The sequence below is a fragment of the Catharus ustulatus genome, chromosome 3 (assembly GCF_009819885.2).
Source record: "Catharus ustulatus isolate bCatUst1 chromosome 3, bCatUst1.pri.v2, whole genome shotgun sequence".
Lineage (NCBI taxonomy): Eukaryota > Metazoa > Chordata > Aves > Passeriformes > Turdidae > Catharus > Catharus ustulatus.
In genome coordinates this window covers 76,674,240-76,700,301 of record NC_046223.1, presented here as the reverse complement: position 1 = coordinate 76,700,301, position 26,062 = coordinate 76,674,240, and the positions used below count along the sequence as shown (strand labels likewise).

The 26,062-nt window shown below is 41.1% G+C and overlaps 1 protein-coding gene across 1 annotated transcript; it reads right to left on the bottom strand.

Moving 5' to 3' along the window:
- Window positions 1-26,062, bottom strand: PNISR (PNN interacting serine and arginine rich protein). Its single transcript, XM_033053671.2, is given in 12 exon segments — window positions 1-836; window positions 838-923; window positions 2,453-2,623; window positions 3,908-3,961; window positions 4,665-4,764; window positions 5,794-5,931; window positions 6,554-6,744; window positions 7,014-7,200; window positions 8,858-9,081; window positions 12,205-12,390; window positions 13,595-13,713; window positions 25,976-26,062. Coding segments are annotated over 11 exon segments (1,494 nt in total). The 5' UTR covers window positions 13,683-13,713; window positions 25,976-26,062; the 3' UTR covers window positions 1-767.

Here is a 26,062-nt window from a genome sequence, read left to right as displayed (position 1 = left end):
GGTAGTAATTTTTTTGCTTTCTTGTCTGGAATCCTGTCTTATTATTTTCACACATATAGAATCACTGCGAGAGAAAGTTCTTTCGCTGTCTCTTTTTCTCTTTAATCTACTGTCGTCATGATTGCCAGCCTTACTTTCTTTTTCCTCTTTTTTGGGCTTATCTTTTCTTTTTTCCTGATCTCTCTCCCTTTCTCTGTTCTTTTTTTTGTCTTTATCTACACCTCCACCCTGCTCCTTCTTCCTTTCTTGATCTTTACCCTCACTTTTATGTTTGTGCCTATTTCCAGTAGGGCTTCTACGCTGGTCTTCGGCTTTACATCTGTCCCTGCTCCTGCTGCGGCTTGCACGGTTGGCTCGCCGGTCTCTTGAGCGGCTGCCGCTTCTACGTCTATCCCAGCTTCTCTCTCTCGAAGGACTCCGATTTCTCCGCCTCTCCCCTCTTTCAGCACTGTGATTTCTACTAGATCTTCTCCTTTCCCTTATTTTCTCCCTGCTCCTACTCCTCTCTCTCCTGTTTCTATGGGAGTAACTCCTGCTTCTACTGCGCCTAACTTTGTGTGACGGCGTCCTACTGCGACTGTGTCTCTTCTTCCTTTTGGGAGAGGAAGAGCGTGAAGTGCTGCGACTGCTACCTGAGCTAGTGCTATACGATGAACTGGATACTGTGCTGCTACTGCTGCTGCTCCTGCTATTGCTGCTGCTGCTACCACTGCTAGAGCTTCTTGACCCACTCCTTCCTGCCCTCTCTTTACCCTCTTTCTTGAGTTCTACATCAGGTGCGATTGCATTTGGAGATCTCTTCTTTTCATGAACCATATCTGCTTCAATTTCTTTTGCCTCCTGTGATGCTAAGTTACTATTTTGTTCTTTGTTGATAAATTCATTCATCTCTTTTGAATTTTTTTCATTTTGTAGCTTTTCTTCTGAAAAAAGAAGCATACAGGAATAAAAGCAATTAATTTGGAGCAATATGTCAGTAATCTCCACACCATTACATTGATAAAACCAAGTTTCCAAGCACCTCTCATAATACTTATAATTAAAACACTGACACCATACCAACTACATAACAAGCCACTTTTTTTTCTTTTTTTTTATAATTCTAGAAAAGTTGTTCTCTTGGTTTAAAAAAAAGTGTAGAGCCCAGTCATTTTAGAAGCCTTGATGTTATTTCATGGTTTAAGATGAAGTTATCAAACAAATATTCTGGAACACCGGAACTCCCAAACTGATCTACAAACAAGACTTTTACCTTTTGCAACCTTTCTGCACACCTGATTCTCCTTTCTCCTTCCTACAAGACTCCTCATCAGTACAGCAGGATGTACTGATGCTTCCTGCCTTTCTTTGAGGCTCACTCATCTGAGTTTGAGGATTACTGCCCAGTCTGAAGAAGCTGTATTTCTCACATAGTGAGACCCTCTGAGTGCTTCTCAGAGGTTTCCGAAAGAGAAGTTATTTTTATTCAACCCAGGATCCTTTGCATCACTGCCAACTTTATTTCCTTATTTTAAATTGAATCCAGAAAAAAATACCATACATGTTTTGCCTAAAAATGGCCTTTTGATGTGGGCCAACATTTCCTGAATTAATTTAGGGAGTAAAACTGCATCCAGAAGCCCAGAGTGGTCCAAATGGCAGTTAATTGTCAAATTTAACCCAGAAAACAATTCCAGCTGGTCCCCGAGTTATGTTATTAGGCAATACAGGCAGAAGACAGTGTATGTTAGAAGATGCTGTATTGTCCATTAGAAATCTTCTGCCTTTCCAAAACACTGCTACAAATGAGACTCTACACTAGCATTCTTCATACTTTGGATATATAGAATCAGCTGCTTTGCACTCTAGGTTTTGTATTTCTGCAAAAAGTCCCATGGAGATGTCTCCACACTGACATCTGGCTTCCTGTGCTAGGAAGACAGAGGTCATAGGCCACCACACCCTCACTCTCCATATGGCTATCCTTTTATGCATACATCTTCAAACACTCAAAAAAAGACAAAATTATGAAGAAAATCAAAAGTTTAGCTACTCCAGCCTTTTATTAAGGACTCCGTATGTCTTATTTTCAGGCCTTTAAATAAAAAGTTAAAGGAGGAAACCATCAATTTTGAGTTCCATCATAATGGCACTTTCTCTTCAGCCTGAGAACTTGGTTCATGACTTCTTAACATTGCATCCATCTCCAGACAGATCTTCAGCACTGGCAGGTGACTGCTACCCTTTTAGCCTACGTTATTTGTACAAAAGAGCAAACCTTACCTCGCACAAAGAAGCAGAAGTAAATCACAGCGTTTCAGGTGGGTTTTTTAAAAATTTGAATTAAAAATACATTATTTATAAATTTAGTTTTGTATTTTTTTGCTTAAAATGTGTTTCTTTGCCATCAATTTACATACACTTAGTAGTAAACTCCATATACACTGGCACAGTAAGAAGACATTGTATATACCTTCTAGTTGTTTTTCTAGTAGTAGTTGCTGTTCTCTCTCTTTTCTCCAAAACGCTTCCTGTTTTTGCCTTATTCTGTGTCGCAATTCCTCATCATCAGTATCAGATGATTCAGAGCCTCTGTCACTCCTCTCATCTTCACTGTCTCCTGATCCATAACCACCCAGTCCACCTGCGTGCATAAAGTCCAGTCTATCACGAGGAAAGATTAAGCTTTGTTCTTAATACTTCTGTGAGGCAAAGAGGAGAGTAACATTGCCCTTCCTTCACTTTCTCGTCTCTGAAGAAGTCACTTTATTCTGGTAAGTGCCAGTGCTGTTTGCCAGTGTGTTCAAGGCCCCCGTATCTGCATTGATGGTCACTGTCTGCTTCTACTCCTTCTGGAACAGCTTGTCTATTTTCAGCAAGCAACCACTGTGACCATGGTACTTTTTTCCATTGCATGGAAAGACAAAAAAGCTCCCTGTGGAGACTGTAACAGTGTCTGCCTCTGTATCAGCAACGGGACAGAAAATGCCTGGGATCTTTCCCAGAAGACATCTCTGAAATGACTTCAGCTGCCTCCGTAGTCCAAGGCTACAGAAATTCTGAATGCCATATCAATTTTTCCATATGATTTAGAAAACACTGCACTTTGACAGGTAAGGAGATGGAACAGAAACAGACTTTCTTCTCCCCCAAAGACATTTGTAACTATTGAACTGATAAAGTCAATTTAAACATCTGACATGGATTTCTTTCAGTCTGAGGTCCTTAGGATCTTTACTGAGTCAGTTCTGAAACATGAATACTTATGAGGATAACATTCAATCTAATTCATCAATATTCCATGTAATGAACACATAACTAATCACTGACACTGCTGTAGTATATTTTAGATGATAAAAGTCATCATGTTGGGAGAAATCTCTTGCAGGTGTGTCTCAAGATGGAATTTCAATCTCTCTTTCCTGTGTTGTTTCTGGCAGTATATGATAAGGGAGCCTTAATGCTTATGTAGCTTTTCAATAAAATAATAATTACAAAGATTATAATAGGTTTTATTTATAGACTTTCACATTACTCTTCTATCAACTTTCCCCTCTGGTTTGTATGGATTAAAACAGAAGAAAAGTATGAAATAGTATTCCTATCTTTGAAGGCTGCAGTGTGCTTCTGAAACCATTATACTTTGAAAAGTAAATTTATCTAAAATTTTTATGTATTTTCAAAATTAGGGCAAGATTCTCATACACTAAAACACACTGCCTAGTCCTTTACTCAAGCAATTATCCCACTTATATATCAGTAGGATCACCTGTGGAACAAACAAAGGTGCTGATAATGATAAAGTTATCAGAAAGTGACCCATACTCCCAGGCAATTAAAATCTAGTTTCAAAATGCAATTTCTAGAAACACAAGGCAAAAGTGAAACTCCCCCTTTAAGCCCTCTCAAAAATAAGGAACATACTTACCGAGTCCAGTGAGGGAAGCCAGTGCACTGGACTGTGCCAGCTGTTTTGCAGGAGCTTTGTATCACATCAACAACAGGAACAACATGTTAACACAAATAGCCACGATTTCATAGTCATGAGTCTATGGTATTGTTAAATCTACTACTATTGCTGTTCTTTGGAGGGAGAGAAGAAACATTAAAAACGCATCATCCATTTAAAACCACTTCTAGATTTTCTGACCATGAAGATTTAGAATCTAACTGCAAATTAACAGTGAACAGAAAAACCCAAATATGTACTCATAAATCACTTTCCAAGTTACAGCATCTGCACAGAATTTTCAACTTCAGTAGTTACATACTTAGATTAACTCTGTTATGTTAAAATAATCTGTTCTGTAAATACAATACATGTTAATAGCGAAAGCAAATTAATTACTAATTGAGGACTCAAAGTTCATCTCTTTTCATTCTGAACAGCTTTGAGATAAAGATGATAGTAGTAAGGAACAGCTACAACTCAAGAGCCATTGACACACGGGTACCATTTTAACTGAAATGAATTGTATGAAAAAAATGGAGTAACTCAAGTAACTCACAATACACTGCACAGGACAACAGTACATGATTACTGGATTTGAACTCTACCAAGTTGGATGCATTATACTGGAATTGTTCTTGAGGGAGAACTATGGAGGTTAAATGTTCTAAAGACATGCAAATACAGAATTTTCGCAGAAGAAACTAAAAGAAAAAACCTCCCAAACCCGGCATACCTTTAGTTGCTTTACGGTGAACATCTTTGGCCACATAATAGATTTCTTCATTTGTGACATCTAGGAGAATCTCTGTCAGCAGCATTTTTGTCAGCATCATCTGAATAAAATTGCATATACAATTAAAGGTCAAAACATCTTGAATAAATGCTGCATTCAAATTATATCCATACAGCTTCACTTCCTTTGATGACTATGAAAGTGGTCTCCTGTACATTTTATTTCATGACTTCTTTCAGGAGACATGACTTAAAAACCAAAAAAAGATTGAAGCTGTTTAAATGTGACCTGATTTCACAACTTTATAGAGTTTGACTGTGAACTGTGTCTGCATGAATTGCACAAAGCTATCCAGGGCACTGATCCTAATGTCTAAGATATAACAAATGAATATGTAAATCAGAAATGTACTTAGACCGATTCCAATTATTCTTCCAAAAAGTAAAGAGCACTTGTCTGACTGGTATGCTGCATGTAAAGATCAAAGGTTACTTATATAGCATTTTATTATTACGTATTTTCTACAAAAATTGATTGATGGTAGTTAGTTCTCCAAATTGTTTATGTCTGACCACATGCTCTACAAAAATATATTTATCAAACTTAGTATTTGGGGCCTTAATTAACAAGGATTCAGTTGTACAATTTGTATGCAACTGTGATTTTAAAGTATGAAGGTTGTGCAGACACAGTGAAACTGCTGCTGATCTAAGATTTGGGATTGTAGCACTTCCTTGCAAGAATATATTTCTTAAATGCCCTGTCACAGGAACTGAGGTTGAAGCACAGATTTGAAATGGGTGCATTTAATCCCTAAAAGTTTCCAGAAATATGATAAATGAAGCAAAATCAGAGAAGAAATAATAATAATAGAAACATCAATGCAAATATTACAGTCATTATACTCTTTCACTACTGTGCTAAATGTAAGTTATATGACTGATATCCTTGTTTCTGTGAGAAAGACAGCATTATGAAGAGACATGCAAACATAACCCTGCTTTACTGTACAATGCATACTGTAACTCTGATGACAGTATCAGGCATAGAAAAAGTGATTTACTTTGATATGCCTGAAAAATATGAGCAATTAAACAGAAATACTTAGTGAAAACTACATCATTAATACCATTTGATACTCCTTTTCTTCTTCTGTCATTTCTGGTTCACTTTGCTCCTCTTGAGGAGCTGGGGATGGACTCCTGCTGATTTTCCCAACACTTACAGCTTCTGTGTTTTCAGCATCTTCTTCTTCCTCATCACTGTCCTACAAGAACAGCATCATGCACTTCAGGAAAACCTTAAATATCAAGCTCCTTAGGTTCTATTTATAATAGTCAGCTTCATTTACTTTGTACTGAAATCTGTGTTAACAGTTATCATAAAACCACTTCCTTTCTCCCTTCCTAAAAATATGCAGGTATCTGTACCCACAGAAGCTAAGAAAATATGTAGTTGTCAGCTCCCCACCAGACACGTATTTTGGACTACAAACAAGGTAACTACTAAAATGAAGGCAATGCAAGGGTTCCTAAATTGGCTCAGTTTAGTAAATACAGGTATCTGAATATTTTCAGCTGCTGATTTGGAATTCTGACTTTCAAAGGCTCTGTATGTTCCAAAAGGAAAAAGAACAAACAAGTCCAATTTCATCCTTGTTTATTTGCTATTACAGAACAAATTATATACTTCTACCTCTTATATACTTCTACCTCATTAAAAACTTCAAAACATCAACTAACTACCAATGGAGCAGCAGTTTAACCTTACTTTACACAACAAAACCAATGAGGGAGCCATGAACATAGAATCTGTCCTCTGAAGAGACTGAAAAGCTGATACCTTTCAGAAAATACAAACCTGAGCAAAAAACAAACCCTTCTACTTACAAATTTACTTCTCTGAGGCAACCGTGGGCCATCCCCTTCTTCAGCCTCCTCATTTTCCTTTTTCTCTTTTTTAGACATCTGTGAACGTTGCTGTTCCATTCTCTCTTTCTCCAATTTTTTCTGTTTTTCTCTTTCCATCTTTTCCAGGCCCTCACGAATCCAGGCAGGCAGAGTTCTACGCTTCACAGCATCTACATAAGCAAGGTTTACAGTTTTGCAAGATGAAAAAAACCTTTCCCCCAAAAAACTGAATAAAAATACCCCCTAAAATAAAGAAGTAAACCCTCCACCCCGATGAAAACAAGTCCCACATCTGATTGTGGGGAAAAAAATATTTATGACAGCTTTTTCTTTTCCTGCTCTTTTACTTTCTATTAAAAAGAAAAACGTCTTCACATTCTGCAATTCTTTATAAAACACAGCTTTTACATTTTTTCATAAAGGAGTGGTTAACATGTACCAATCTGGGGAGGCTCCTGCTTCACAGGCATCGCAATAGGTGAACGTTGTCGATCTCTGAATGAGGGTCTTTCCCTTCGATTTTGAGTAGGTGCAGGAGGTGCTGGAGGACCTGGTGGCCCTGGTGGTCCTGGCTGCCAATAAGGTGGATGAAATCCACCTTGAGGTGGACCAAAAGCAGCCCCATGCTGAAAGAGTAATGCAGTTTATTTTTCTTCACGTGGTAACACTAAACGCAGCATGTGAGCAAGTCGGTCTACAAAAATCCATGCAAGTAGGAATCCATGATTTCTATGCTACTGAGATCTCTCAATCTCTTTTACTGTGGTCCCCAAGAAACCAGTTTCCTTTAAATATTTAATGACTAAACTTAGACTTAAGCAGGGATACTTAACAAACCTGAAAGGGTTTCAACCAATCTCCTTTCACATTGTGCTAAACACCAAGCTCTGTAATCACTATCTATCTCTATCAGTTCCATGCCAGCTTAGCATCAGAGCATGCAGTTAAATAACGAATGTACAAGAGCAAGATTTAAAAGTCTAGTCTTTTAACTACAGCATGAGAACAAAAATTTAAAGTTCAGCCTTTTATTACACAGGATTTTTGCAGTGTGCACTTTCCAGTAATCCTTCACAGATCTTATTAATATGGCTGATTAAAATATTAAATGCGTAAATATGCAATTTTAGTACAGATCCTGGGTTCTGGGCAATCTGTATACAATCCAAAAGCCGTAAGTCTTGAGGCATATATGGGGAGCTTTTAATTTCAATATTTATTGCCCAGAAATGCCTAATGAAACTAAGAAGAGTGTTTAGGAAAAAGTGTATAGTATCAAATATTCTACTGAGTATTTAAGGCATTAGTACTGAAGCACTCCACTACAATTTTAGGTTAAGCATCTTTCATTCACTGCAAAACAAGTTTTCTGTGGTATTTAGAGAAGCTAATTTTAAGAGTTTGTCCCATGACAATAAACAAAAATTATAATAAATTCATGTATTGGAGAATTATTGTTTCCCTATTTAACAATACCGTTGAACAAGAGAACTGTAAGAGGAAAAATAATCTAGAAGATAAAAAATAGTCTAGAAGATAATTAAAAAAAAAATATGTTTGCCCATCTTCCCCTGTATTTGTCTATGAATAGGAGTTAAGTTTTCAAACAGCTCATTTGTCCATTATATGAGGAGTTTTAAAAGAAAAATACTGAAAATAGAGGGAAGATACAAAACTTCTGTTTAAAGATCTGTGCAATGCACCCTGTTATTATTAGTGATAAAACCACCTACATGTTTATTATACTATACAACTTATATGCCAGAATGAAGAAAAAAGTGGATATGGATTTTTATTTTTTTTTTTAGAAATGCCATAGTTTATTCAAAGAGTCACAGTAGATAGATATGGAAAAGATCAATGGATCATCCAGTCTATCTCCCTGCAAATGCAGGACTGTTTCCTGTGGTACATTATCTAGCATATTTAAGCATATCTTTCTGAACTTTATTTTTTTTTTCCTTCCCTTTTTTCTTTTTTCCTAACACAAAGCTACATCATGTTAATTTATATACTGGAACAGTGATTCATTTTAATATTGCAGACAATAGCCATTTCTCATTACTACTGTAGAAAAATAAACCCTTTGGCCTCTGAACATAACTGAGAACTCTAAAGTCTCTTCTGTCAAGTGTTTGGTTAAAATGTATCTTAGCAGATAACAGATTCTGTAGATGTTTGTAGAACTGAAGAATGAAAGTCGCCGCTAGATGATATTAGAGGAACACATCCATGGAAGGGACTCTGCGCATCTACAATATTAAAGCAACAAATATGTTTCACCTGATAGTCAAACTGGTTCACTGGCCCCATTGCAAAGTTATCGGGAGGTCCCCCAAAGTTGTGATTGTTCTGGTTAAAAATATGCCTGTTGTCAGGAGTAAATTCCCCACTGTCCTGACTGTTGCTGTCTTCAGACGGAGGAACAATTTCCATTTGACCTGGGGTTGGAGTCATCCACTGCTGATCTGGAGGTGGGTGAGGGGGTTGGTGAGGCATTCCCCATTCTGTTTAGGATTTAGAATACAATTCGATACCAAGTTAGTATAATTTATATGAGTCACTAATCACTCAGTGTTCTTGTATTTATCACAAGGTTCCTCAAAGCATCACAGATGATAAAGCAATGAAGAATCTGCAGACAGCATTATATTCTCACAATAATTTCTTCAACTAAATGAAAGAAAAACAAAAAGCTATAGCTGAACTGAAACACAGGGTGACAGAATTGGACAGGCACAGGCATCCTGTAAATTTGTTTTCATACATTTCTAGTAATAGTGAGTTCACCACAAGACTTAAAAATTGTTTAAACTGTTAAAAAACTGCTCCTACTTCTTTACATAAATTTTAAAAGCACGGAGCTATTTTACCATTTGGCATAATAGACTTGAAATACCTACTATGGAAATAAAATGGTTTTGTAAGGAGTACAACCACTGAAACCTGCACTCCAAAATCTTGAATCCTGATAATGGATGATTTCTTGGACTGCCCAATATCTAGCAGAGGTCCTAGAATAAGCCCTCGAACATACATTACAATTGGTTAACAGAGTGAAAAGGGTCTAAGGAATGAATTAATAGCTCATGTGGCCATAATTTTTGACTGACTCCTTAAAAAGACAAAATTTATGTGCACTGTACATATCCTTATAGACCGTGACAGAGCTGCCTTATAACTCTCACCAATAACAGAATTAGTATCTAGCCTCTCAGTTTAATTCCTACCTTCCATCCAGTCCTTTAGTATATTTTTCTAATTTTTACTGTCCTTCCCATCTGTATCACAATTGGATCTATTACTGCAGCAACTAAAAAGTGTTATCACGGCTTTCCTATTTCTGTGAAAATTTCTACTTACTCTATAGAAATACAGGTAGAATATACTCTGCCACATAGAAAAGTTAAAAATTCTTACATGTTCTACAGTAACTTGTAGCTAGTGCAGGGTAGGTGAAACCTAATGGCTATCCCTCTTCTATTATCATATATAAGAACTAACAATAACATATTGAGTCTACTTATATTACATGTTCAATAAATGCATTTCAATAAATTTGGATAGTGACAGTGAAAGCTGCGAGTGTTATTCTTTCAATCATTAACAGAATCAAGCATGAAGTGCAGTTTTCCCCAAAATAACTGAAGACATGCACATAGGCTTACTATCTTGTTCATACACTTCAAATTGCATTATAGTACAGGGCCAGCTATACTTGAGCTATGCTCAGCTTTCAGAAAACAATTTCAGAAAACTTCTTAGCAGAAAATAACCCATTTCTATCCCATTCTTATACCAGTGATACCTTGTGAAATTTTTAAAAGAAAATAAATTTTTGGGAAAAATGGTATTTTGTGGAAGCTAAAAATTACTGAAAATAATCAATGCTAACAGAACTGTCCAATCAACTTTAACTTAAAATGACTGAAAAATGCTGACAATCAGATCCTAAGTTAAAAAGGGTAAGTCCTAAGTACAGTAATTTCACGAATACAAGCCGCACCAATTTGACCAAAATTTTGGTGGAAACCCGGAAGTGCGGCTAATATTCCGGGGCGGCTAATCTATTAACAAAATTCTAAAAGCTGCCAACACGGAAGTGAGAGCCCGCGGCAGCCCCAAGCCAAGCTGGAGCCCGGCCGGCCCCGGCAGAGGTGGGAAAGCCTGGCAGAGGCGGGGCCAGCAGTGTCGGGGGCGGGCGGCAGAGCCTGAGCCAGCAGGGCGGGGGAGCCCGGGAGAACTGGGGCTAGCAGCGCAGGGGAGCATGGCAGAAGCAGGAAGGCCGGCGGGTGGGGCTGCCTGGCAGCGGGGGAAGCCCAGCATAATCGGGGCCAGCAGCGTGGGGGAGCCCGGCGGTGCGGGGGCCTGCAGTGCCGGCCAGGGCGAGGAAACGCGGCGGCGGTGCAGACGGGAGGGGGCGGCCGGCGAGCCTGGCGGCGGCGGCGGCAGCCCTGCCGGCGGGGCGAGCGAAAGCGGCGCTCGCGAAAGCGCCGCCGCGAGCCGCGAACCGCGAGCCGCGAGCCGCGAGCCGCGAGCCGCGAGCCGCGAACCGCGAGCCGCGAGCCGCGAGCCGCGAACCGCGAGCCGCGAGCCGCGAGCCGCGAGCCGCGAGCCGCGAGCCGCGAGCCGCGAGCCGCGAGCCGCGAGCCGCGAAAGCGCCGCCGCGAGCCGCGAACCGCGAACCGCGAGCCGCGAACCGCGAGCCGCGAGCCGCGGAAAGCGCCGCCGCGAACCGCGAGCCGCGAGCCGCGAACCGCGAGCCGCGAGCCGCGAGCCGCGAGCCGCGAACCGCGAGCCGCGAACCGCGAGCCGCGAACCGCGAGCCGCGAACCGCGAGCCGCGAAAGCGCCGCCGCGAACCGCGAGCCGCGAACCGCGAGCCGCGAAAGCGCCGCCGCGAACCGCGAGCCGCGAGCCGCGAACCGCGAGCCGCGAAAGCGCCGCCGCGAACCGCGAGCCGCGAACCGCGAGCCGCGAAAGCGCCGCCGCGAACCGCGAGCCGCGAGCCGCGAGCCGCGAGCCGCGAAAGCGCCGCCGCGAACCGCGAGCCGCGAACCGCGAGCCGCGAACCGCGAGCCGCGAAAGCGCCGCCGCGAGCCGCGAACCGCGAGCCGCGAGCCGCGAACCGCGAGCCGCGAGCCGCGAGCCGCGAGCCGCGAACCGCGAGCCGCGAAAGCGCCGCCGCGAACCGCGAGCCGCGAGCCGCGAGCCGCGAGCCGCGAGCCGCGAGCCGCGAAAGCGCCGCGGGGCGGGCGCGGCGCGGCGCGAGCGAAAGCGGCAGCGGGGCGGACGGCGAGCCCGGCAAAGAAACATAATAACATATTTTTCACAGAGAATTTTGCCGATCTCCTTTTTTAAAGATTTCAAGACACCTAAATCCAGCATCAGTTATTCTGTGAACTCATTCTATATGTCAAGATCATGCCATAAGTAGGTATTACACTACAGGAGAGGAAACTCTGAGAAAACTGTAGAGTAGCTCTTTGAGTAGGAGCTGTGATTAGTAAGTCAACGGGTAGCTTTGCATTTTGAAGCCTGAGGGACAGGGCATGTTCACACCAAAAAACGTCTGACAAAAATGAAAAGAAGAAACATGAAAAAAAGAAATGCACAGGAAGGGAAACAAACCTGGCTGCCACATTCTGTTGAAATTGGGATCCCCCTGAAAATTATTATGGTTGTTTGGACCAGACTCTATTCCTGAAATATCCTGTCCGTTTGGCATCATTCCTTGTTGTTCCACTACATTCTGTTGCCCTGAGGCTTCTCGCTGAGCAATCCATGCTTGAGCTAGTGCAGCCCAGTCAATCTGGCCTAAAATAAACAGAGGAAGTTAAAAAGGTTAGAACTCACATGTCTGAAGTTTAACACTGTTTCTCAATTACATGTCTTATTGCTGAAGCTAAATGAGCAACATTTACCTTCAGCAAGCACTGTGAGCACCATTTAAACTTATTCACAGTGTACAGTAGAGGAAAAAAAGCAAACGTCAGTGTACAGACATGAAGTACAGTTTCTCTGCATATGTTCAAAATGCCATAAAGCAGATTATTTTACATTCACATTGACACTGTATGGGTGGTACTAATGCACTTTTTCATAGGTCAGCTAATTTTGACATCAAAAATTAATATGTATATCCTTAAATTAAAAATTCATTAAGATTTGAGAGCAAAAAAAACCACATAGTCAGAAATAGGTAGAAAATTATTTTTCAGTGTACACTCTTTGTATAACCCTAGCCATATACATATTACATTTCTGTGTCCCATTTTTTTCTTTACTGCCATTGCTACCAGTAAATAAATAAATTACACTCTCAGATAAGAACACTAGTATGTCTTCTGATTATTATCAAGTCAGGAAAACTCTCCAGTGAATTTAACAGAAATTAAAGTGACAGTAAAACCTGTGTGCCTGATCACTTTGCCTTAGTATTAAATACACACCTGCACTTTCATCCATTTCCCTATTTCTCTTTATATTTTGAGTGGTTGCCACCTCATTCTCAATTCTGTTCTACTGCTTAAAGTATTTGGTGAGGAAAAAAAATTCCAAGCAAGAGATCATGATTATCACTGCTGTAACCTAAATCAAAAACCGTATTAGTCTTCCAGTGAGGTTTTTTCCTGTATACATAATCTGCATTAATACTTCTGCCACATAGGTATTGAATAAAAAAAGCAGATTCTCTCAAATAAATTATTTAGCTTGGCTAAATCTGATAGGGATACAGATCTGGTAAATGAGGTCTAAATGTTGATCTGTATGACAGGCAAAATGTTGGCAATTTGTGCAGGACAACTCAGGTTTCTTGCCAGTATTTGAATATGATATATTAACTATGTGAAAACATTTGGAACCAATGTATGCTTTCTAGTTCAGAAAAGCATCATAAATGTATTATCTTGAGAGCAGCTACAAAGGCAACTATGAGTCATACTCTGTTAAAAAGATTCAAAAATTTAAATGACAACACATTCAAAGAATTAATCCACAAAGTTTTCTATATACTTACTTGGATCTTGCTGGTGCTGAAATGACTGCATCCACTGCTGTTGGTTCAAAGGCCATTGCTGCCAAGGTTGTCCACCTTGATCCCACATCTTTTAAGTCTTTATATAGTCTATATTTCAACTAAAAATAATAGTTGTATGTTTAAATAGATGCCCATGAAATATCACATAACTGAAACTTACATAACTGCAGATACAGGTAAGCCTTGCAAAGCAAGCTGAAGCAATGCTGGCTTAATATTTTAAGCTGGAGGAAATGGTTCATCCTTTAGAGTAATATCTGAAATATTACTGTGGGATTTCAGGAGTCTAGTATGCTTTCTCTGTATTTTCAAAGAAATTAACTACCAAATGATGTTCAAGGAGAGATATGACAAGTTTGTATGACAAGATCTCATCTGGCAATAAATGCAATTTAAAGCAAGTCAAAATATAAAAGGCATGATTGGTATCTTTGCCTGCTTCTTAGGGAAAAGATGTGTATTTCTCCAAACAAGTGTCATGCAAGGCTGTTAAGCAAGACAAAAGTCACCAAATGGTAAAACACATTGTTAATGATTGCACAGGAGAACGGCACAGGTACATGACAGTGCCCCACATGCATGTTATGCATTGTACAGACACATTTTAATTTCTAAATAATATATACCTTCAAATCTGAGAAAGAAAAATAAATATGACCACCCAATTACCACACTGTCCCTTAAAATCATGAGAAATAATTTTAATCATGTATATATCCTCCCTGAGCAGGCAGCAGCAGCCCTAGGCCCAGATGGCAGGTAGCAGAGCTCCACAGCCTGCTTAGAGTGAAGCTCCAGGGCAGCTCTGAATTTGTGAATTTGATGAGTCCAGCAGGTGTGCCCACAATGGCACACCAGCTCCTTCCAGCCGTTTGTACCTCTGACACACACCTAACCTGCTACACATGGAAGACCTGAGAGCAGCCACCTCCACTGCTCCAAACAGTTTCTACAAAGACTAGTCAAGTTCTGGGAACACTCCACTCCAGCAGCTGCTCCCTAAAACCAGTATGGGTAGGACTGCACTGAGTGTGACCCCCTCTGTCCTACCCAATCTGTTAAGAACTTCTCAACAGGCTTTTCCACTCAGTGAATATATCCTCATGGAATTTCACATACAATCCCCAAGTTCACACTATTAAAACATCAAGCCTGTAGGTAGTTTCGAACACTCCAAACTTAAAAGAGAAAAATTCATTCCCTGAGGTCACAGGAGCAGCATACAGGACCCAGTCGTGGTTCACAGCCAAGTGCAATACAGAACAGATGAATAGAGCCTCTCTGCTTCAGAGCAAACCAGTTCAAAGCAGCCAGTGCCACTTGGGTGGCCAGTCGGGAGCAGCCCCAGTAGCTCTGAGGGAGCAGGACACCCCAGATACCCCCCCAGACAGAGCCCACGCCGGCACACGGGCAAAGCAACTGGAGTGGAACTGCTCGCAAAGGCGTCTTCTGCTCACCCACTCACACAAGGAACTGCATGACTGCATAGGAAGAGAGCATCACTCTACCAAAGTGCATCACACAAAGAGCTGCACTCAACATCAGGAGCACTGGGTCATGCAGAGATGAACACAAGCTTGCATTTTGCATACTTCTGCCAAATTAAATCTTCTATCTGAAAAACTGTAATCGCCTTTGTTTGGAGACCATTTACTGTCAACACTGCATAAAAATTACATGTGTGGCTCTGAAACGTTCAGCTGTAAATGCCTTTTGGGGGGGCTTTAAACAAGACCAGATCAACTTTGGCAACAGGGAGTATTTAGGCAAAACCTACCTAATACTCTATTTTCACTGTCTTTTCTTGCCAAACTAATTATGGAGGCCTTTTCCCATTTCATGAATACTTTTATGCTATTCAGACCTTTAATAAGTGAAGACACTGCCCTTTCTTTTATCTCTTTCTTTTCACACTTTTATCTGTACCTAGGAAATTAACTTTTTTACACCAGTTGAGTGTACAGGTGGCTCCTAATGCACTTAATGCAGCATTTTAGCTGATCTCTTTAACTCTCCAAATATTCATAGACACAGACTTCATACACTAGGTATGAGGAAGTAACTGCAAATACTATTTTCATCCTAAAGTAAGAAAAAGCTAAGTAAATATTTCTTCCTTCCCTCAGTTCATCTTTTGATCCAGAATAAAAATTCTTTCAAAATAAACTTATTTACATCTTAGAAGTTGTAAGAATTTGAGTTCAAGACTACCGCTGCAGTGCGCAGCCTCATGGTTCTGCTGCCTTTGTTTTTAGCTGTTAAATCCCACTATCAATAATAAACATGGATTTCATTAATTCTGGTAGCACTTTTTTACCCAATACGTAGTATGTTGCAACAGTTTATGGAATTACACTATACTCAGCAAAAGGTTTCAGTTTTTTCCCTAATAATTTATAAGACAGCTTTGCATATAAGTGAATAAAAAAAATTACACTGTTAAATACCAATTTCTCTTATCAACGTGTAACAATATTAAGACCACTTCTACAAATGCAACTAAATTGGAACCTCCTACACACAGTTTTTACATGGTAGGATTAAATGAGATTTATTTTTACTGGACTGGTTCTGTGTCCTAAAATCTTCAGTACTCCAGATTTTTTTAAATCTGAGCTGACACAATTATATATCTATTTCTCAATTGAAATGGAGACTTAGTACTCCGGCCCTTTTTTTTTCTTTTTACTCTCAGGTCTTGATCTTCACTATAGACAAACTGAAGCACTTGTTTAGATCATTAACAAGGTCCAAGGTATCAAATGCCTCCACATCTCAATAAAACCTGCTCTCAAGACAATAACTGCCTTATTATTTTACAAGGTATTCAAATAAATCTTGTGGGAAAGATATATCACCTTGCAGGCTGTACCAACTGGCATCTGAAATAGTGACCAAGGGATAAAGCAGACAGGCAGTGACCTCAGACAGCAATTATTCACCTCCTGCCTGCCCTGTCAGCAAGTTATTATGCCCTAGCACACAGAGGCCAAGTCCACACTCCTACAGGAAATGGTGCAGAAGGACCCCATCGGCTCCCCTCTAGAGAACAGCATTGACCCAGCCACCTCTCACTCTCTGGAGCTTCCAAGCAAGTGTCCGGTGTCAGCACAGACCCGGGACCCACAGGCAGCTAGGACGTGTCCAGTCTAGTTTGGAAGGTCAGAGGCTTTCACTCGATGCCAGTTGGCTGCAGGGCCAGAATAAAAAGCACAGTTGGGTTTTATTTGTTAGCATACATAGTTGCTTATCCAGTGCTCTGCAATATAATATGGCCAAGTCTTCAAGTTGCTCTAGAGAGATTATTTCACCTTATTACTGCTATTCTGGGGAGAGAAATCAGGTGGGGAAGTGCAAAGCAATAGGTCAAGGCATGGAGCTGGTTTCTATTTTTATGCACAACACTACGACAAGACAGCAACAACAGCGTAAAACCCTGAAGAACTTCAACATTTGATTAAATCAATTTATGGCACTCAGAGAAAACTGTTTTTAAATCACTATTTGAAACAGCTGGTTTTAGTTGGTATTTGAAAGCTTTTAATTCTGTATTGTATTTGTACTACAGTTTTCCTGAAGAAATGTTGATTTTCAAAGGTTGGCAACTATAAATATGCTGGTTTTCAAGTACACAGATTTATTACCAAATTCAGTGTAAAAGCATTCTTTATTAGTCAGAAATATGTACTACACAAACACTTAAGCAATGACATCACTTTTTATATGCAGAAGCTCTTTTTCAAAAGTTAGGTGAAAACTGTCCAAAACTATTTTTTGTTTCAACTCATCTTCCTATTGAGCAATATTTGTTTTACAGAAACAGGAACTGGATATGGAAGAAACAAAATTTACACCTTAAAATGTTTATAGAAGTAATCTTAACATATACAGGCTAAAAGAGAAGGTGACAGATATTAAAAACTTTTAGTATTGAAGGTTAAATGTGTGGCTCAGAGCCATTGAATAGAAGAGGTTAGTTCTAGAGCCTCTCTCTATACAGTGATCTGGAACAGCAGGACAGTAATTTGCTGGGAAACAGACTCCCCTGCTTTTTAGTTTTCCACTTATTTTCCTGCATTTTCTCCAAGTTTTCACCAACTGGTACAAGGTAAACATGAAAAAGGTATTTGATTTTTTTTTTTCATCTACTACAGGAAGGCTACAGGCATTTAAAGATGGTTCATTGCCTTCAAAAATTGTTTTGATAAGCACTGCAGTGTCTAATGGTTTCATCTGCTTTTAAGTTTCAGAGGTAAACCCTCCCCCATCTGGTTTTAGCTCTTCATTTGCAGTTGTCATGTTCCAAAAGGTAACTAAAACAAGCACTTAAGCTATTTCATGTTACTTTTACTTACACAAAGGCAACGTAACTTTGTATTCTGCGTGCGAAACTTTACTGCCAGGACTTTTCAACAGAATCTCAGGATTGTCCTGTCAGATATCACTGACCATCCTTCAAATATCATCCTTCCTAGTGATGATTATTTTAAAGGTGTCAAAAATAAAACCAGAACAACTCAAGTCATACAGTAATGAACAAATCAGATGTGAGAGCTATCAAAACAACACTTTTGAACCTGAGTCCATAAACAGAAAAGGGCACAAACTACTTCACAAAGAACTCGCAAAACACAATGGAGAAAATATAATCTGTTCGCAGTAATTTTAAAATTACTGCAAGGGATTCACCTCCAATACCAACACAGGGGAGGAGGAAACCCAAAAATCAACAAACAATGCCTCTCACCCACCAAAGCAGTAACTTAAAGGCTTGCAACAAACTGGAACCTCTTGTACTAATGTATGTGAATCGACAACCTGAGACACAGGTAGTAATTAATAATGGAGAAAAGTCCTCTCCCACTAACTAAAATCTGCACTGACAAAACTAACTTGGATCGTGCCCCTCAAATAAAAACAAGTTTTTATTTCTTACAAGTTCCCAAATCAGCATCACCTGAAAGAAAGAGGTTTCACCTAATACAATGGACAGCTCTATTTCCCACCAGTGGCCTAAGGCCAAATACACAGCAGAGCACCCAAACTACAGTGAAACAATCTTTGCTTTCCACTGAAGTTGAAGGGGTGAGAGATGAATACTGGTAAAAAATTAACTCAATTCAGATGTTAGCAAGACACTAAGTAACAGAAGGGTACCTCAATTAAGCAGTCATTAAGACATACTGGTTCTGACATCACTAGTACATACAACAGGCTTGAAAAGCAACAGGTTCAAAGAATGCATCCATTCTATAGGCACCTACTTACAAAGGAAAGTACAAATACTACACCTCCTTTATAATGATGAGTTAAGGTTCTTTTACTCAGCTCTTCTACCCTCCAATTCAATTGGACATAGTCTTTTTTAATTTCCCTCTTGTCTCTCTAGCACACAAACAAATAAACAAAAGAACATTTATTGGTGCTTCAAGAGCTGTTCCCTGATGTCAGATCACAGAACAGGAACCTGAATCTATTAAAAATCTGTTTACCAATGAAGAAACAGAAGCCAATTCAGGATTCTTTTTGTTTTATACAGAAGCACAATCACATGAGCAAAACACCCAACCAATTCACATTTAATTTCACTTACATGTACTTGACAGATTATGGAAAGTTCACAAGATATCTCAAAGTCCTGCTGCAGTTCTTAAGAGCAAACATGTTTTAAAAGATGTTCTTTCACATGTTGGCTTTTTTTTCTTTTAAATTAAATTTCTATTCAAAGGCTGGACCAGAATCTGCTGAAGTTTTATTAGAGCAAATTACTGGTATAAAAATATACTACCCTTGATAGGACTGTTGGTGAGGGTGCTACCTGCTGATGATAAAAGCAATATAGACAGGACTTACCTTGATCATCATCAACCTCTGAGAGCCAACAGCACTCAGAAACATTTAAATGTGGTGTCAAACTCTTTACCACTGTATTTAAACTAACTTGTTTGGGTAAAGACAAAGAACATATTTTTTAAGGCACCTTTCTACTCCCCTCTTTGATTGTAACGTGCATCTCAACTACAAATTACACCTCAATATTAATCTGCTCTTTTAGGAAAAAGAGGCATCTCCTTCAACCTGTTTCTTAGCACAATAAGGTATTTTCCAACACAGTTGTATGAAGTGTCCAGACACACTACACACCGAAAGGCACACATTTAGACGGTACTTACCAGTAAACAGAGTCATGATTGATAATTCACAAGTTCACCTTTAACTCTGGGAGAGTCCCCCAAGCACTTCCCACAAAACATAACTCAAACTAGGTATTTTCCCACCAACAGGAATACACCCTGTCAAGGGGAGCACGGTTTCCTGAGAATTCACCAACGGCACAGTGCTTAGTGACAGCCCTTGATGTCAAAGATGGGACCATCTTTTAGACAAGGCCACCAACAGAACCTGAGCACTAACAGGCTCTCTCAGGTTCTCTGGACAAACCCTACCTCAGTAGTTTCATAGAGCAAACACATAAAATCTGTTACCAGCTCAACAGCACTTGTGCAGAGTTAACCATGCTCTGACGTCTCAGCAGTGGAAAAGAGCAGTCTTAGGGAGCAAGGCTTAGTCCTGGAAACGTCAAAAGACAAAAGCCTGCTGGTCATCTTCCTTAAATGCCTTATGATACCAGCTGCAGCAGACTGCAAAACATCAAGAAACTTCCCCTGGAAAGATAAAGAAGATCTGTCCCTAAACAACATTTAATACAGCTAATGGATAAACTGAATTGCTCCGATTCATGCAGCTAGTCCAAAACAAGAAGCATGAAGACCTAGGAAGTTAACTCAGCTCCAGTCCTGATGAGGGCACCTTCCTTTTAAGGAACTCCCATCAGCCTAACAATCTGCTTCTTCCCAATATGAATGTTACACACCATCCTAACTCTGCAGAACCTTACAGCTCAACAGTTTCTGCAGCAGATACAGAGATTCTGAATGACTTGACAGGAAATTCATGAAGTGAAGTATCTTAGAAATCAGAAAAAAGTAATCTTTGGAATATGAAATCAAGTATTTGTTAGAAGCTAGACTATCTAAACTCCAAGAAATCCTGAGACAGCCTAGGAGTCAAGCTATCACTAGAAGAAGAGTGGCACACACCTTGTGCTGTGTCATGAGTTGAAGAGATAGAGGTTAGGAACTCCCACAGCAGACATCAGTATCATTGGACCTGATCTTCAGGGCACAATCTGGTGGTGTGGTTTATATAACCCTACAGACAGGCAGACTACATTCTGTAAGTTCCAGACTGTAGATTCTGGAACCTACAGAGCCCCCAGCCAATAATCAAGAGCTTTCTGATAGTAAGGAGAGGCTGTTGCATCACCTTTCTGATCAGGCTACTCATCATTCCTGAAGAGTAGGTCAATATATGACACAAGATGGCCTGACAAATTTTACTGAACTCTTTACACTCTTTACACTGCTGCAGGAGGTTTTTCTGGTGACTAAAGATCTTGCCTTGGAGGGACTCCAAACAGGCATTGCATTTAGCAAGGAAATATCCATCATCTAAATGAACAAGGAAGATGAAAGAGCAGGCCAGCATGCATACATGGAGAACCCCTACACAGTTAGTCTTTGTACCCCAGGGTTTAAAGACAAAACACTCTTTTGCAAATGTTCCACATCCTCTAAGACAACTTTGACAGAGCAGCTATGACTCTTTGACTATATTTAGGTCTACACAGCTGAAGGGAAAGAACCCAAGAGGTAGGAATCCTGGTTTGTAACTAAGTGCAATTACTGGTTTTGAAACAAATCATTATTGAACAGTCAGTGTCATTACCTAGGTAATCTTTTGGTGTGAGTTTAAGACAATACGAGCAGCAAAGGCACATTAGTCTTTGATGCTCTTTGTAGAACATGGGCTATAGAAGTCATCGTGCCACATCTTGAGAAGGATCCCAAAAGCATCATATATATATTTTTGGGCAGAGTTTTTCTTTATCTCCTATAGATTTAGGCTCTGAAGGTGAGCCTAAAGGAAAATGGAGATGTTTCAGTAGCAGAGCTCCTTGAAATCAATAGCCTGATTTCTTGATCTTTCACGTGGGTGCCTTATTCTAATGTAAGGTTTTTACCTTTCATTCAAGGTCACTGTATTGGCTCTGTGAAGTTTTAGCATAGTGACTGAAAGCTCATTATGAGTTTCCAGATGAATTTTGTGGAATTGTTCAGTTGCAAGCAGGACAGATCTAATTGTACATTCACCAAGACAGGATCAAAGCAGTTAGTACAAAGACAGGAATAAGGCAAATACCTCCAAGAGTTCAAGTTGAACGAGTGTTGCTGGAGAGTGGTTTTCCCCATCCTTTCCTCCCACTATGCTATTGCTTCAACAGGGCCATAGTATCAAAGACATCACCAAGGAGGCTGGAAGGACTAGTGGATAAATACTCTAGAGATACAACACCAACAGCTCACATAGCTCTCCCAAGGAATTAGAAAGAGCAGCTCATCCATGGTATTATCAATATCCAACCAAGCTGGAATCCATAGTCAATAATGGACACACATTGTACAAACTCCAAAGATATCTATTTCACAGTACTCCAAACTGGAAGGAAATGTAAACTGAGTGCTGCTTCCATGACTGTGTCACTGGAAAAAGACAAAATACACTTTTCTGTAAGAATTTGTACATTAGAGGTGCAACTGAGGAGAACTGCAAATGCAAAATAGTTTTGTGTATCCAAAGGAGCCCCTTTACCAAGAAGAAAAATTTAATGCAGAAAGAGCACCACACGAATAATCATCAACTGGTGGTCTTAGCATAGGAGACCCACGTAAGTCTCTACACCTCTGCAGTTAAAAAGATTGGGAGTCTGGGAAAGCACTGTATCCTGTGCACCTACATAGGAATGAACCCTGCAAGTTACTACAGAGTGGCTGCAGACACGTTCACTCAGAGTCAGAATGAATGCATACCATCACTCAGACAAAAACATACCAGCTTCAATTTTACTTGGGAGAATTAATATTTACCATTATATTATACTCAGCTGATGATTAGAAAATCAAATATTTATGGTGTGATTTAGGTCTGCAATAAATCAAAAAAGTTAAAGTAACTGTCTTGCCTGCTACTCTTTTTCACCCATTACACTTTCTACTTGCCTGAAGACTTCTATTCATCATGTAAGGCACCATCCTAAGTTCCTGGTATTTGAGATGACCAGATACTATGCATCTTTTCTCCTCTTGAGAACCAGAAGCCATACCCATGTGCTTGCTGGAATTTGTTAGCATGATGTTGAGTCAAAAAAACACATAAAATCTTCCAGCTCACTTACAGCTGTGTATCACTAAAACTTTCTAACATCAGAACTGTTCTTTCTCAGACTGAAGAACAGAGGTTTTTCAAACGTGTAACCAAGATCCAAAATACAGAACTAGAAAAAGAACTGATGAAAACAGCTTGCTCAGTATCCATAAAGTTTTCCAGAACCTGGTTCACACATCAACACATCTGACTAATATTTATAACGCTAACATGAAGCAGCATGAACAAACGCCAAATTAAAAAAAAAACCAAAAAACTAAAAGAAAGGAAAAAAAAGTACTATGAAATCTTCAGGGAGTCACTCCAGCAGTACAGCTCCCAAGGTCTGTCATTTCAAACTTAAATCCACATATTCACTGAGCTGAGTTCTTTTAAAAAAGACCAAAAGGACCAGATAATGGCATCCAGGTACCATTTACTTATTTTTTGTATTTCTAAGACATAAATACAAACACATTATTTGATTATCATGAAGTACCAAAATCACTGCTAGAACATTTACTACCACAGAAACAATATTAGTTAAGTCAAAATTCTGCTGGGTTTGGCAGGGGGGAAAATGTCCAATCTGATTTTTTTGTGCGTGTGTATCATTCTGCCAAAAGTCTTGAGGCAGGATATTCGATTAGCCCTGTAACACAGCTTTTTTTTTTTTTCTGAAGTGAATGGCCCATCTGCAACTTCCTCTGCAATGAGCCAATGAACATGCTCTGCACAATAATTAATAGCACCAATAACTAAATAAACAACTACTCCTCACTAATCATGAGCAGATATTACCCTTACTGATAAGTACTGTTATCACTTAATGAGGGATCAGCTAGTGATGAAAGTAAGAACACTTTAATAACACCTACCCAAAATATTATTTGTCACCAAAAGCAGATTTAGAATCACCACATACCTCAGTCATGAAAAGAAGTGAGACTGGACACTCCTGTTCCCATTGTATCTTTGCATAATACTGCACCTAACTAAAAATCAAACATGGTTATGACTCCACTCTACCACTACAGCTTGTGAGTTAACCACTAAAAAATTGTGCAACTGTGCTGAATTTGTGGACTCTTAAGCCTTACAATACCTCTGACCCCAAAGTATAGGAAGCATTCTTATCAGAGCAGGAGTTTGTATGTCATATGGGATAAAGACAGTACAAGAAGTCCTGTAATGGCATAACAGCAGAGATGACACAAGGTTTCCTGCTGCACCAAACAAATTAAAAGCCAGGAGCTTGTCTGCCAGCAATCCTAGCACTTGTCCCCAGACAAAGCTGAGACTTTCAGTTCCCCTCTGTTCTACAGTCAGGGGAGCTGTAGGATCTGTCGTCCCCATAAGAGCCATCTTTAGTGCAGCTGGACTCCAAAAAGAAGGTTTCTTACTCCTACCAACAGTACAGGTGTTTGGCTGGACTACACTGGTATTTGTAACCCTGTCTTTGAAAAATGATGTTAGAATACTGTCTGCTGGTAGACACGCTTTATGCTTTGAAGACCACCATTCCCCTCTTTGAAAGGTGGCTGACATTGCTTTAAAACAAAGTCTTTAGGGCAACCCTTGTTTCCTGTACCCCACACCTTACAACAGATTGTTTGCTAGAAAACATTTACCGGTGTAACTATAAGAGAAGAAATTCACAACCAAGGGGGCTGAATATCTGCATAATCACTTGTTACAGAAACTTCATAAATTTCAGCTGGGGTAGCACATAGTAGAATTATCCAATGGTTTGGGTTGCAAGGGACCTTCGAAGACCATCTAGTCCAACATCTTGCATGAAATGATGTTGCTGAAAGTTCTGTCCAATCTGATCTTGGACACTTAAAACCGTGCAACTTCTCCGGGAAACCTGTTCCACTGTTTCTCCATCCTTATCAGAAAAAACGTCTTCCTTATGTTCAGTCCAAATCTGTATTTCAGTTAAAAACTGTTGTCTCTCATCCAGAGCCCTGGTAACAAGTCTTTACCATCTTTTTCATACAAGCATGTTTCATACCTTTAGGTACTGAAAGACCACAATAAGGTCTCCCTGAGCCTTCTCTTTCCCAGGCTGAACAATCCCAGCTCTCTTTGCCTGACTTCGCAGAAGAAGGGCTCCAGCCCTCGGACCACTTTTGTGTCTCCATCCTTAACTGCAAAGCCTAGCACGTTCCATTAAAATTCACTTTGACAACCTTGTGGGACTGTCTAATGAACTATGGAGAACCTGCAGGGATAAATGCTGAAAGCAAAAAGGCTTTCAAACCCATCATCGGTTTGAGGAGCCATTTAAAAACACCCTGTCTTTGCCAAGCTACTGGTCCAGGCACCTTACAAATGCTGCTGTGTGAAATTCAGTTCTCTGGAGCCCTCCAGTGGAACGAACTCAGAGGAGCGGCCACGAAACCCATGAAACAGCACAAATATCCCACAAATACATTTCATCCGCAGAAGCCAGGCTGCTGACACAGCCAACTACCAAACCCCGGTGCACATGTTGCTTCCCTAACTAGGTTACCGGCTAAACCAAGCAGACACGGCCCCGCGGAATCACGGGCGCTGCTCCCCCGGCAGCGGGCGGCTCCCGGCACGGCCGGCCCGGCTGCGCGCTCCCAGCATCCCGGGATCGCCGGCCCCGCGAGGTCGCGCGTTCGGCACCGGCCTCTCCCGGCCCCGCCAGGGCAGCGGCGGCGGCGCGGGGCGGCCCCGGGACATGCGCAGTGCCGGCCCCGGGCCCGGCCCCACCGGGACCCCCGCCGGGGGGGGCGGCGCAGGCCGGGGGAGTCCCGGGGGTCCCCGCCAGCCCCCCCGCGCCCTCGCCGCGCATGCGCGGCGCGACGCGCCCCCCCCATCCCCCATCCCCTCACCCCGGACGGGCGGCGGGGGAGGGCGAGCGGCTCTCGGCTCGTCCCTTCTCGTCCTGGCCGCCGGTCTCCGCTGGAGGTGCCGCCGGTTCCTCACGCCCAGCGAGCAGCTGCCGCCGCCGCGGCGCGGGGCGCCCTCCCGGTTCGGCTGGGAGCGAAGGGGAAGACCGGGTCAGCGACACCCGCCGGCCCCCCGGGAGCGCTGGCGAGCGCAGCCCGCCCCGCTACTTACGCGCTCCCCCGCCTCCCGCCGCCGGTGCCGCCGCTCCGCGGCCGCGCTGCCCCCGCTATCACTCCTCGTCTTCACGGACAAGACAAT